Source organism: Alligator sinensis, unplaced genomic scaffold (genome assembly GCF_000455745.1).
Source record: "Alligator sinensis unplaced genomic scaffold, ASM45574v1 scaffold93_2, whole genome shotgun sequence".
In the NCBI taxonomy this organism is placed as follows: Eukaryota; Metazoa; Chordata; order Crocodylia; family Alligatoridae; genus Alligator; species Alligator sinensis.
The window spans coordinates 742,027-756,762 of NW_005841854.1; the positions used below are offsets into that span (position 1 = coordinate 742,027).

At 39.2% G+C, this 14,736-nt stretch overlaps 1 protein-coding gene across 7 annotated transcripts in view; it reads right to left on the minus strand.

Moving 5' to 3' along the window:
* Positions 1-14,736, minus strand: part of TARBP1 (TAR (HIV-1) RNA binding protein 1) — an 82,199-nt gene that overhangs the window by 27,405 nt on the left and 40,058 nt on the right. For all 7 annotated transcript variants that reach the window (XM_014523868.2, XM_014523865.2, XM_025213402.1 and 4 more), the window contains 5 exons: positions 10,180-10,379; positions 9,715-9,786; positions 7,224-7,344; positions 4,384-4,494; positions 2,157-2,306 (listed from right to left, as the gene is read on the minus strand). In XM_014523868.2, coding sequence (XP_014379354.1) covers positions 2,157-2,306; positions 4,384-4,494; positions 7,224-7,344; positions 9,715-9,786; positions 10,180-10,379 — 654 coding nt within the window. The remainder of the gene's footprint in view (positions 1-2,156; positions 2,307-4,383; positions 4,495-7,223; positions 7,345-9,714; positions 9,787-10,179; positions 10,380-14,736) is intronic.

Below are 14,736 nucleotides of genomic sequence, written 5' to 3' on the forward strand. Positions count from 1 at the left end.
GGGCGGGGGGAAGGGGGAGGGAGGGGCCAGAAATGAATGGACAGACCACGGGTCAGGAGTGAGGGGCATTGGGAGGACCAGGGGGATATAGGTTGGGAGTGAAGGGAATCAGCAGGGCTGTGGGTTGAGAATGAGGAGCAACAACATGGGCAGGGGCAGGGCACTGGCATATCAGGGCTCCCTAGCACCACAAAACAGCCGGGAAGGCCACAGCTGGACCCACGTCCTGGTGAGCGAAGGGAGCAGGGGGAACTCTGATTTACCATGATAAAAAAACCCAAAATCAAACACCAAAATACATACATATTTAGAATTGATTTTATTATAATAATTGATGCATTGGTAGGCTTCCAAATTACTTTAAAATTGTAAATATAGCAATAAGACATTGTGCTCAACTGATGTGGTGTTTCATTTTAATCTGAGAAAAACATGGACTTTGAGTTGTTTAATCAGACATTTCTGGACTTTTAATCAGAGAATTTTGTATTATTTTTTAATAGAGAAAACCAGGATCTTTGCTACTTTCTTTCTGATCCAACTTGAACATCTTGGACGGAAGAAGGGAGAGAGAACATTAGCTCCCTGACAGCCCATCCGAGTGTGAGTTGTCAGGGAGCCTGTCCCCTATCCTTCCCATCACCTGATGGGTAGTGGTGGACAGGGGGCATTTTTCTTAGAGGGGAACCCTCTTAGACCCCTGGGAGAGTTTCTGCCATGGAAAGAGAGCTCCCGCGTGATGCACTCCTTCAGTTTAACCCAGAGGTGTGCAGCAGGAGGCAGATGCAGGCTGGAGACTTCCTAGAGCCCTAGGATATTTCCAGCACTGGGAGAATACTGCCCGTCTTCTCATACTGTCCATCAGCTGATTGGCAGGCCAGGCAGGGAGACCATTCACCCGTAAAGGAAATCCTCCTGGAGTCCCATAAGGGTTCCCACCATAGGAGAAAAGACCCGACCAGTCTACACCATGTTTTTGGGTTTTTTATGTATTTTGTCTGTTAATCGCATTAAAGCAGGGGTACTCAACTTGTGGCCCATGAAACCATGGCATCTGGCCCACGGGGCTTCCCATATGTCAAGAAAATTGGTGGCAGAGGAGCAGTTGTAATCAGTAGTCAGCCTACCCTACTACCAAATTCCTGATTCCAGTGCAGCCTTATGGGGGCCAAGCCATGCCCCCTCCCCCCACGCAGCATACTCAGTTGCACCACACCCCCTTCCTCCCCACTCCTGCAGGGCTGGCTCAGGGCCAAGCCAAGCCCCCTGCCCCCTACCCCCTCCCACACACAGGTGGATCAGGCTGGGCTAGGCCAGACCAGGCCACAGCCCCTGCTCTGCACTGAATCAGACCCCCCCAGGTTCAGACCAGTGGAGGGTCAGAGCACTGTCCACCTGGCCCAGGGAGGAAAAACATTGGGCACCACTGCATTAAAGTCTCATGGAGGATTTTCCTTCAGCGAAGATTATAAATTATAGAAGTATTTTTAGCAAAGAAAAAAAGTGCAAAATATTTGCAAAGACAGACATATGCAATTCTTAGAGGAATACAATATTTGTCTCCAAATTGCATAAACAGCTGAAGAAGACTGGCACATTAAAAGATGCACTTTGTCAGTGGGTCTATTCATTACACAATATAGGTACACTGGAGCCAGATTCCATTTTGCATTCCAAGGTGAAAGTTTGGATAAGGGGGTAGGAGCAAAGATCACTATTTGCAACCCCTTTGCAGCTTAGCCCATAAGCATTAGTCAGAGAAACTCCAAGGCTTGCAGTAATACTATGGAGCCATCCTTTCAGATCCTGAAAGTCCCTATGCTGTTGAATCCAAGAAGGAGCAACACTAAATCAATACACCAAGAATTACTCTACATGGGGATCCAGGCTACACATGGAGACTCTCAAGCTGAAAAAAAATTCACCTAGTTTTAGCCCCTTTCATATCATAAAAGTCCTGGACTGGGTTGCAGAATCAGTTCCTGAGACTCACTGATTTTGTATTCTGTAAGCGCTCAATAAATCCACTGACTTAAAAGGGAAATTTTGGATGCATGAGAAAAAACGCATTAGCTACTATACCATATGTAGAAAAACATCCTATATTTAAGTCATTCAAACTAAGTTAATAAATGAATGTCAAAATTCTTACTTACATAGCAAAAACAATCCCAGAATTTTGAAAGGAACTGAGGGTATTTGTGTAGAATCAAGATGATAATCCATTCTATCAAGTATTTTACAGATGCTTGATTGTTCTCAAATCCAGCTTGAAGAATCTTGTCAAGAGTCTCAGTCAAAAAATTCTAAATAAAATAAAATTAGACAATAAAGTAATGTATTCTTTTTTAAACTGACAGGAAGTTTCAGAATGTTGCTAACCTTTAAGACCAAATTTTACAAGGATATTTCTACCTAAGCAGGGCAGGGAAGCTCTCTGGGCTGGTGTGTAGTGGTGGCGGTCACTGTGTCTGAGCTTCACCACTGCGCAGAGGTGCGCCACTGCCCTCACCTTGCTCCTGGGAGGCAGTGGTGCTCTGTCACCACCCCCCCGCGCATAGCCCCTAGGACTGGTCCAAGTACCCTCAGGGGTACACGTACATCTGGCTGACAACCCCTGACTTAGATTCATCCAATGTCTATATATTGTATGTTCAAAGTGTGAAAATGTACTATGCAATGGGAGGGCAGAAAGAAGTATGTTGCAGAACTGCTGTTTCAGTCTTACCAGTCAAATCTGTTAATCTCAAAACAGTAGAAAGTCTGTTTTTTTAAACCATATGATATGATTTTAAGGAAAGGAAAGGAAGTACTGTTTATATAGAAAAGATAAAACTGAATCAACAAAATGCATCTTATTTGCAAACAAATCACTGTTTTATATAACTATTTATAGCTAATATAATATTGAACATTACCTGTAATAGGGTAGTGATACATGAGTGTTCTATTATTAAAACTGTATTGCACTGCAGTACATTTGGGTCATCTCTCTTCCTCTTCTAAGGACTGAACATAGCACCTGTACAATGCTAACAGTTTTCATTGACCTTTTGGATGGCTTCTAGAGCTATATTTTAGACGGAACAGGCCACTGTATTTTTAATCATTATGACAGTTTACTCAAGCTATGCCAGGCATTCCATTAAAAAGAAACAAATTCAAACAAGTGCTGCAGTTTTAAAAAGTGAATCCTAAAAAATCTTAGCATTTAAAAATGTAATACTTTTATTAAATGAAAACCAGCAGTTAAAGCAGTTATTGGAAATATGGGGTTTAAGAACACCAGTCACTCCAACTTTTAGATTCTTGAGTATTCATAATTCAAGGGCTGCAAATAGATCCAACTTAGTCACTAGGGCTGTGCGAAACAGCACCGCTTCGTTTCAACTTCTGCTTTGCCATTTCGAAGGGACAGTGTTTCATTTCGCTGTTTCAAAGCAACGTTCCATTTTGTTTCGTCGAAGCTGTTTCACTGTTTTGACGCATTTTGAAGTCTTACCCATGGGCTATAATGGGAAATCACAAAAATGCCTACAACTTTTGTCATTTCCTAATTCGAAAGAAAACAGCAGGGATGGTAATCCCTGCTGAGGCCATGAAGCCTACCAAGTTTCAAGGAGATAGGTGCAGGGGTTTCTGGGAAACTGCACCTCAAGGTGCTGACGAGCAAAACTTGTGTCATGTGTGTGTGTCAAGACAGAGCGGGGTGAAAGCAGCAGGCATGGTAGCCCCTTGAAGCCTGCCAGGTTTCAAGGAAATGGGTGCAGGGGTTTCAAGGAGATGGGTACATAGGTGTTGAGCTGCTGGAAGACACAGCTCAGTAAGCTGACCCAAGGCACAGAGAAAGCTCAGTTCAAACAATACTTTTAATGCTGTTTTTTCTGTCCCTCCCTCAGAACACGGACTGGAAAGGACTTTGGGGAAGTATCACAGTCACTGGCCAGCTACACAGTCTATATGAGAGCAGTTCTTCCCCCCCTCTTCCCCCACCCTCTCCTTAGTTTCTGTTTAGCTTCAAGCCTAGTCACCTCCTTGTGCCTAAGCACAGCCCTCCACAGAAGTGGAACTCATGTACAAGTTCCAACATTACTACCATGCATGCAGATAATTGTAACAGCCAGCCTTAATTTAAAGAGATAACCATTCAAAGCACAGGTGGTTTAACAGTATTTTCTTACTATAAAAGTCAGCTAACATGTAATTTCATGTTGCAGGAGTCAAGGTTGTATCACATAAGACTTTTGCAAATAATCAAACACAGATGGAATAATTACTCCATTTAATGCATTTAATTTATTAAACATTACTTTCATTTAATATATAGTTAGAAACCTAGTAAAAATCCTAACACCAAAAAATCAGAAATAATAAGGGTAATACCTGATCTAGCTTTGGTAAAAGAACCAACAGTGTCTGCCACAACCGGTTTTTAACTCTGTGCTGTAAAGAGTTTGCATAATAACGTGTTCTAGTTTTGGATACCAGTTCATCCTGAGAAGAAATGCAACATAAGAAGAAATGTTTTAAACCTGTAAAATTTAAAAAATGGAACAACGTTATATACATAAGTATTGTCTACTAAAATATTATTTTGAATTAAGCAAATTGTATTATCTTAAGTTTTTAGTTCTTCAGAAGTGTAGTTTGAATAACATACAACATAAAGGGAGCCGGTAAAAATATTAAGCAAACTCATAGCATATTTTTATCTTTGTAAGAGCATACAAATCTTGTGCTTCAAGATGACAAGTAACCTCTTACTTTGAAACGATGTTTCCAAAGATTATCCAAGAGCAGTACCTATAGCACACAAAAAATGTAAACAGAGAATCCTAGATAGAAACCCCTACCTACAGGGATGAACAGGTAAGAAAAAGAATCCATGCTCTACTTTAGGTTTAGGAGTTTGAACACTGAGTTCAGCATTAACATGTTTGCAATTACTCATCTCTTGAATTTGAATCAGTTGCAAACTAGTTAAAACAGATATTAATTGGGATTCATCAACAAAAAATGACATAGGAGAAACATGACATAAAAAGAGTTGTATGCTACTTGTTTATGTGGCTTTAGGTCAGGTAAGTATTTCTATATATATTCTGCATTATATCATTAAATATTTTATTGCAAGGACTATTTCCTTGACTATTTTTTTATAGTATTCTGGTAGCTCAGTTACTATAATGAAACACAAACTTAACTTTTTATTTAGCTCATCTTTTTTTCTTCAGACAATAATAGGGAAGGTCTGGCTACCTGAATGCTTAAAACAGAACTATGTCACATTTCTTTGAGCAAGCCACTGACAAGACTAGATTGAACCTGGAAACTGTCTGGACCTAAAAGCGTGAGCTTCTACTGCCTGAACTTCAAGACCCAGCTCTGTTACTTCTCATTGTTGCAGTAGCCTTGTTAATCTCCATCTCTTTCAAACAGACAGGGAGAATTGTTGATTACACTATGATCACCATCCTCGGCAGCATTAACCCAGTCTGTCAATAAATCAAAGAAACCACCTCATCCCTCACATCCTCTCAATGCCACTTCCCCTAAGCCTTCTTAAATAAACCAATTTTGGAGCATGCCCAGATCATCACCCAGTCTGGGCCATTTCACACCGAAAAAGGAACAAGTTCCAGGGTTCTGAGACTTTCAAAGACTGTGCTGCATGAAGCCCTTTTTATAACAAAGAGAATCCAACTTGTGTTTCTGATGATTTCCAGTGACAAAACGGATGTTTTTAGCAAATCGGTGAACAACTGAGGTTTCTATACCTGTGGGTACTCTTAGGAATTGAGATAAAAATAATAAGAGACATTTAACTTATCAGCAATGAAATAATGAACAATCTGCTATTACAATCTGTAGTTTTTAAGAGCTAAAGGGAGCTGGATTTTACAGCTAAATTTGTCATGGTGGAAGCATCAGACCTCTGCTACAAAGTAACAAAGTTCATATTTTATAGCCAAACAAGTGCTCCAGCAACAATTTAAAAATCTGAACTCAGATCTTCAGCTGTGGCATTCTATATACAATTCCACAAGCTGGGGACATAGCCTTCGACTCCTACACTCACTTATGTCCAACTTTGACCTTTATGCCAGTAAAATGCAAATGCAGAAAAATGGGAACAAAACAGAGATGATCATGGACAAAAAGCTATTCAAAATATTAATGAATATTCAGATAATTTTTTAGCTGTAAAATGCTGGGGCTGGAAGAAAAAAAAAGTGAAAATTAGATTTTCCCCCCTCACCCTACCGAGATGGAATGGACAGACAAGTGAGTGCATCTATCTGGAATTTAAGTTTACACAACAGGTCTGTAAAGCTGTAAAAGAAAATAAATAACAGTTCAAAATAACAATCCCCAAGGATGGCTCAACCTAGTTTAGGAGTGAAGTTCCCAAGGTAGCTTTAAGCTACCATTGTATTCTTTCACCTTTAATCCAGCTGTCCACTACTCCAGTTCCTGAACAGAAATTGGAGTGGCTTAAATATTAAACAACAAATTACACCAACCGGATCTCTCTCCATGTGCTGTGGTACATGGAAGGTACAGGCTCAGGCCCCAGAGTAGCAACCAGAAAAGAACTTCCATAGGAGGTCTTCCTAGACATGGGTGATGTTCTGGTGGAAAATACATCAGCTCCTGACTAGCCTCATGCCTTGCTGAGGCAGAAAACAGTTCTGGTGAAGATGAGGATTATACCCACCCCAACCCTGACAGAATATTATTATTGTTTTATTATAATCGATAAGCCAATCTTCTAGGAAATGCCTACCCAAAACCTAGAGCTTACTAGACATAAAATGTACTATATAACATGTTAAAAAGTGCTGATTTTGCCTTGCTCTTCCCAGAGTACCAGCAACCAAAATACAGATTCTCAAGCCAGTGATGCTTCTGATTGGAGTGCAATAAACTCAAAATAGCTCACCACAAACAGAGTAACAAGCCAGAACCTGGCTATTCGGACTGCTTCAGTTCTGGCTGAATAAACGCTAATCTCACCTTCCAGCAAAAATATAGCCAAAGAATAGTCAAACCACAAGAACAAGGTTTTTTGGAGGCAAAAAGATAGACACACAAAGAATTAAAAGCTATGTATGGTATAAAAGGAGGTTTTAACCATTTCACAGTATTGCTTTAATTGTCAGTACCTTATATTTCAACTAATTATTAGTAGAATGCCATTAAAATTAAAATAAAATGTTTACTTTATCAAGGAGTTTGGTGACAATGTCTTCTACAAACATCTTGTGCAAGTTATTTGATTCATCCAACAAGCACAGGAATTTGATGACACAAATTCGCACATAATGCTCATCTCTGTTTGTACTGTAAAACAGGAAAATAACAAAAAAGGAGAATAAATTTATTTACATATTATTTAATAACAAAAAAGGAGAATAAATTTATTTACATATTAGCATCGTAGAAAAAGCAGGGTTGAAAGGGACTTTAAGGTCACCTAATCCAGTCCCCTGTTGGATCATCTCTGACTACACCACCTGAGCCAAGTATAGGTTAAGTAAAGATTAAGTGATATAGCCCGTGGGCCAGATCCAGGCCACAGAGGAGCTTTGTCTGGCCCACAGTGGGTCCCTCAGTCCCACCTGGCCCATGGGCCATCACAATACCTCCCTAAAGTACTACCTCAGTATTATTTTAAAAGGATATAGCTATTTACATATGCAAGTGAATACTTACATTTTGAAGAGTCACAGGTTTCTAGCTTTTCCATGCAACAACTGAAACATCTACTATTGTTAGGGACCTATGTAAAATGCACTTTTGGGGAAACTGCAAAATCAGCAATTGTTTGCAAAATTAACTTTAAAAATATTTAATAAAAATCAAATGTAGCCCACCTGGGAGAAGAAGGCACTGGCTGGCAGGGTGGCATGAAGCCAAGATGGTGGCCACCTTCTCGTTTCCCCACCCCCTGGGGCCTCTCTGCCAATCAGCAGCAAGGGGAGGGGCCACCACCAGGAAAAGCCCATGAAAATCAGCTCTTTGTGCTGCAACCAAGCTGTAAAAATTCCTTTATCTGGCTGTAAATTAACTACACAGTGGATTACAAGGATGGAGTACTTCTACAATTGTAGAATTGGAAAAAACCACATCCTGACAGTCTCCCAAATTGGAATTAACTAGGGAAGTGTAAGTAGGTCCCGAGCTATGGTGGGTGGGTACCACAGAGAAAAGAACATACATCTGACACCGAAGACCAAGTACTTGTATGGCCCTAAAGATTTACGTAGTGAAACTGCCATATTTACTCAAATTTAAGATGAACCCCCAGTATTTAGATTCTACACATGGAAAATTTATAAATTTGGTGTTAAGTGTCCATGTATAGAATTTAAATATTGAAGGGTTGTCTTAAATTTGTCCCCAACTGTGGCAGCAGAGCACACAGGCAATGGGGACAGGCAACAGGGGAGTCAGGTGGCTCGATCCCTGCCCCTCACCCCCTGTCAACTATCTTCCCTATGTGCCTGTGCACCTTATCCACCTGTCCCCCTCCCTGTCACTTTCCCCCCTTTCTACCTGCCCCCAGTGCCTGACCCCTTAAATGCCTACCCCACTTGTGCCTGTTCCCCTCTGCAAATTACTCTCAGCAGCTCCAGCCCCACTCTGGTCTGTGGCACATGGTTGCTCCATCCCCAACCCTGGAGCAATAAGTGGGGCGAGGGAGCAGGGGGGCACATGACATAGACACCTTGTCTTACATTCCAGTAAATACAGTAAACTACAAATGCTCAGACCCAGAGTTCAAAGGTTTGTCAATCAATTAAACTGAAAAGAGTTACCATATACAATGCGATTTCTTTCAGTTGTGTGCATCTGACAGCTTACTTACTTAAAACATCTATTTTTCTATAGCATGAACTATGTTTTAAAAATTATAGCTGCCCACTGAATTTGGCTTCTGTGACTGACATTATTCTATCCCTGCTTTCCATACTCATGAATTCCTCAACCAAGTCAAAAATCACCATTCTCTGATCTCTACTATAAGTTTTTTGACCACGCAATATAAGACTACTCCTGCAGAGGCTTATGAACATGAGTAGTTTTACTGACATCAATGGAACTGCTCACGTGTATAAAAGATATGCTTGCACATAAATTTTTACAATAAAAAGGCTCAAGAGGGTTAGTCATTAAAAATTATTCATACTTAAGTTGTGATAAGCCAAAAGCGTGGTCTAGAAAAGACTTAGAAACTTGACATTCAGAATTAAAGGTCCGTTTCAACTTCCTCTGCTGCTTAGCTTTATGGAAAAAAAAACACATCATCTGTGTCTTGTTTAAAATGGGTATATTATTAACCTCAGAGGGATATAAAATTTCAATTAATATTTTTTAATACGAAGTCTTCAAATGAAAGGCTGTGAATGCAAGCAGTCATACTGCATTTGTTAACTACAATTCCTAGATAACTAGCATGTAAATTATGACTTACGACATTTCTGAAACTTCAGTAATTTGTAGAAAAGAATTATCCTTACAGCGTGAGTTAAATGAGTTTTCCCCAACTATTAAGTGCTGCCAGCCGTATGTGCATGAAACGTGAAGTTTATTAATGTGTACATAAGAATCTGGCTTCAAAGAAAAACAATATAATGCCAAGTCTCAACATCAATGAAGGATGCAGTATATAATATTACATATTACAAAGCCTATTTTCTTAATGCTTACCTTTCTGTGACAACATTTGCTGCACATTTATCTCCAAGATTTTCTACAAAGGCATGTACATCCTGAATAAGTCTTTTCATATGAAAAATTATGCAAAAGAGAATAAGAATATGAAATTAGGATACAAAAAAACAGATTCTAAATCCTTTATCTATTTCAATGGAACCAACCTTTTTGGCAGGTGTCACTAATTAGCCTTGCACTCTCAAGTATCACCGCAATCCCCTTTATCTGCTCAATCTACTGCTTTTTTGCTCCCTGCCTGATCTGATGCACTGCTTTCAGCTTCCTGCCTTGTCTGCCACTGTGCTGCCTGTTCCCTCCCCAGTCTACCAAGTGCCACACATAAAGGTTGCCTCTGCCACTTGTGCTTTGTGTACTTGAAGGCTGTCCATCCCAACCTATTTTGTAACAAATACTAGAGCACAAAATCACAGCCGTAATGCAAAGCTAGTATTTTTATACCTTTGATCTCGCCGGAATACAGTTCCAAAGATACAAGCCTCCATAAGAAGTTCACTGTATTCTCCAGCATTCAAGAAGGGATTCTCTGAAATGTGTGTGTCATCAGAAGTAGAAAGTACCCAAGACTGACAGCAATAGCTAAGTACTGTATTAAAGACTCCCGTCCTTGTAGTGGACATTTCAACTAGTCTGCTTATCATCTGAGAAAGAGATCAAAAGAGAGAAAGATCAAAATTTAAATTCCTAATAAAATATGTACTTTCTTTGAGTGTACTGCAGTATTACTCTAGTATGCTGGGTTTGATTCTCTCCTGCATCCAAGATCTGCTCAGCATGTTGGGTATCAGGGATGTCATATGGCCAGTTACATTTCCCTGATTCTGCAAGTTTAACTGGGTGATAATCAGGGAATCTGGTTTTCTCCGATTAAAAAAAAAATCCCCAAATTTCAGATTAAAAAAAAGTAACCCAAAATACACATTTGTCCATGATCAAAATGAAACACCACTAATACATACATATATATATAATCTACGTATTAGTGGTGTGTGGTGTTTAATTTTAAAATCGAGGAAAAGTGCGGATTTTGGGTTACTATTTTTTTAACCCGAAAATTGGGGATTTTTTTAATCAGAGAAAACCAGGATCCCTAGTAATGACTAATCCATCCATATGTATACATTTTTATGTAATATAACAATCCAGTTTTAACATGCATGGAGACTTATCTGAACTTCAAATAATTGAAATAAATGAATGAGTTTATTTCAATGGGTGGATATGCTTGGCATTGGGCATTTATAGTAATGGAGAGATCCTACTTCTATTCCCAAACAAATTTATTTGTACATGTCTAAAGGCATCTTTCACAATTTATGTAAAGGATTAAATCCATGGAGACCTTAAAGTTAAAACATTTGAATTACCCAAGTGAAAAACCATTTCCACAACATGTGAAAATAATTTTCCCCCACTTTGACATTTTAAATAAGTGAATACATTTTCAACTTTTCCATAAAAACAATATACAAACATTCATAATTGTCTGGATTCAGTTTAAGTGCAAGAAATTTCAGGCCCAAAGGAGCATAAGTCTTTAAAAAAAATGAAAGGAATTTAGAAAGGAAGCAGCTCAGCTGTGGCTAATGATATCTAATTATCATTTCTTCTGAGAATGGCTTAGCAAAACATAATAAAGTTTAGAGATGGCCAGATAATTTATGAAATCAGGCCATTTTTTAAGAAAAAGATAGTTCTTTGTTCCTGTTATACAGCCTCTTTCACATATGAACTTGTCTTTGTAAACAGAAAAAAAATGTGAATTCCTAATAAGAACTAAACTATCTCAAAAGAAGGCTTTTTAATTTAACTCTTGGATCATATTCTAAAGGGGAATATCTTTCATGTAATTTAACCATTCTAGAAATATTTCCTAACATACTTACAAAAAATCCAAACACAGATTAAACTTTTTTTACAAAATGCAAAGAAGATGGTTGTTGGAAGGAACTAAATTATTGTCCTCTGATTTGCAAAAAGCAATCATTTGGCTCAGTATTTTAAAAAGGATTTCTAATTCCTTCCTGAGACAATAGGGTAGGAACCCATCCCATAAAAATATAAGTTTAAAATCTTGAACAAATAACATTATTATGGACACAAGGGGGAGAAAGGAAAAAACAGAGGAAACAAAACATAAGCACAGCACTTTGAGCCCCTCTATGGAAGCCTTTCTATATTTTATTATAAAAACAACCCATTTTTAGCTCAAAATACCCATGCCCACTTTTGGCTAGTGTTAAAATGACAAATGAATGTGCTGTAGCACACGCACATTTTAGCTGCATTTCCTAAGCTAAAAACTATATGTATACCTATACAGGGATCACTGGCAAGGAGCACTGCCCAGGAGTTAGGTACATATGTATGTAAATTGACACCTACTTAGGACTTTTATCTTCATTTTCTTATGAAGGAGTACAAAGTAGCTCAGACCAGATGCCCTTAGTTGTGTGACCTTCATTACCTCCTTGATGCCTGTGGTCATTGTATGTCCCACTGGAGACAATGGGATAGTTGTCACAGAGACTCAAGACTCTCAACAATAGCTCAATTTTATACCTTGACATGGACATGTTTAACACTAAGACAATAACTACAAATATTTAAACAAATGTGGGGGGGAAAATGGGACACCCAGAATGGCTACAGCTCATAGGTTCAGACAACACCGAGTATGTGACTGCCAAGTGTGGAGGCTGGCAGAGTAGGAGACCAAACAGAGAAATCAGATATCAATTGCTAGTATGTGGAGATATTTTACTTTCATAGACCGAGGCAATAATGCATCTTCTTTCAGCTAGGACTTATACAAATTTTGCAACTGATAACCTTATCTAAATATTACTAAGCTTATATGCTGCTACACTTAATTTTAACATATATTTGAAGTGCATTTTTAAGAGAATAAACTGACAGGAAGGAAAATAAATGGCCGTAAAAATCAAGAATACACTACTCTATTTACTCAATTTTAATATTAGGATTTTTCCTCATTTAACATGGGGGCAAACCCTTCACCTTAGAATCAGGTATAAGAGCAACTGGGGATGAGGGCAGGCATCTGCTATGGCTCAGGCTCCAGCCCCTAACTAGGGTTAAGGCTGCAGCTGGAGCCACAGACAAACTCCCCCCCCCCCAAGATCTGAACCCTACCATCTCTCCCCCCTACAGCCTCTTCTTCCCCCCACCATTTCCCACCTTTATGAAGCCTCTGCACCCCTTATCCTCGCCCCACATTTACAGGCTCCATCCTACGGCACTAAGCATAACCCCAGCTCAGCTGCTATGGGGCCTGCACTGGGGCCATGCTCCACGCCCCAGGCTAAAGTAGGGATGAAGCCTGCCCGCATGCAGCAAAGATAAGGACAGGTGGAGGGGCAGGAAAAGCGGAGAGAGGCCCTGACACTGCAAGGGGGGGGGAGGGGGGGGGCGCACAGCCACGGAACAAGTTGCTTGACCTCCCCACACCACCTGCACCCCCACTGCCTGCCCACCTGCAGGGGTAGGAGATGAATTACAGCCAACCATCCAAAATTAGATTGTATACATGGAAAATAATTATGTACTACATCCTTCATTTCCATGTACAGAATCTAATTATTGGGGGATAGTCTTAAATTCAGGGTCATCCTAGATTTGGGCAAATAAGGTATTTTAAAACTATGTCCAACATCTATGCATTTATATAAGAGGATAAACAATTTTAAAGAATCTAAATTTCTCATTTTACAACGAACTTCTGTTCTTTGCTATTTTTTTGCCTCTTAAAAGGATATTTCAGTATGCCACAAAAACATACCATCTTCTGTTACACTTATTACCAAAGCATCTAAGATAATCTACAGGAGACCTAGGACTCTCTTTTCCTTCTCTACCAACAGTAGGAAGACAGTGAAGTAAAAGATTTGTTCTGTGCATCACAAACTGACCGTGTCCCCTGTCAGCTAAACGTAAGCATAGGCTTAATGAAAAACTCAAAATTTATCCAACTACCACACAGTTGTACTGGAATACGACAAAAACTTCCTAATCTTAAATATAAGAAAGCACCAATAGTCTCAGATTCCATACTGCATGCCAATCTTTGGCACACGATGACTTTTAAATTCAATTTTTAATTAACACGTCAAAAAATCTTCCCAAATTTTGACACACACACACACGCACACGCACGGAAGTAACAGGAAGCACTATAATTTACACCAGATTGAACTAATAGTCATTAAATGGTAAATTTACCACCAATAACTTGCATAGTGATATCAGGGGCATGATGCCCTTAAGTTTCATATTCGATACAAACAATAAAAAATTATCTGATATTAAAACACAGGAAAATAGGAACATTCCGTTAATTCTAAATCATCTTTAAATCCCGTTAGCCTAGTGAAAATTATCAATGGTTACTAGACGACTGAAGGATAGGAAAATGCTTACCTTATCAAAATCAGAAAAAATTAATTTCCTACTTTTCAAAATGAAAAGTAACCAAAACAGGAATGCACATGGCAGAATTGGCTGTAACATTATACTCATCTTTAAGATGAAAGAGTCTTTGCCTACAAGATTATGGGAACATTTGTAATCAAGAGCCCCAGAGAAATAGGAGTCTCTAAAGCAGCAGTAAATGATGGCTTTATTAAGGGTGAGTAGTAACAGACAGATCTAACTCCAATTGTTAGTGATCTAAGTGGCACTAAGGCTTCTCCGTGTCTAAGAACAAGCCTCTTCCTCCCTCGTTCTCAGCCCTGCAAAACCTTTAACAGATCTTTTGTAGCACACCTTATTTAGCCATAAGGCCAAGTAATAAAAAGCAGAACCTTTTTGCATTAACAGTTGTGCAGAGATTTGAGCCAGATGGCTTAGGAACATACTTAAATACCTAAAAACATACTAATAGATGGAACAGGACCTGGTGCTATATGTGCTTTAATCAAGTTCCATAATTTCCTGTACAATACTATGTACATGTTCTTTTTAAGAGAGATCTGCATG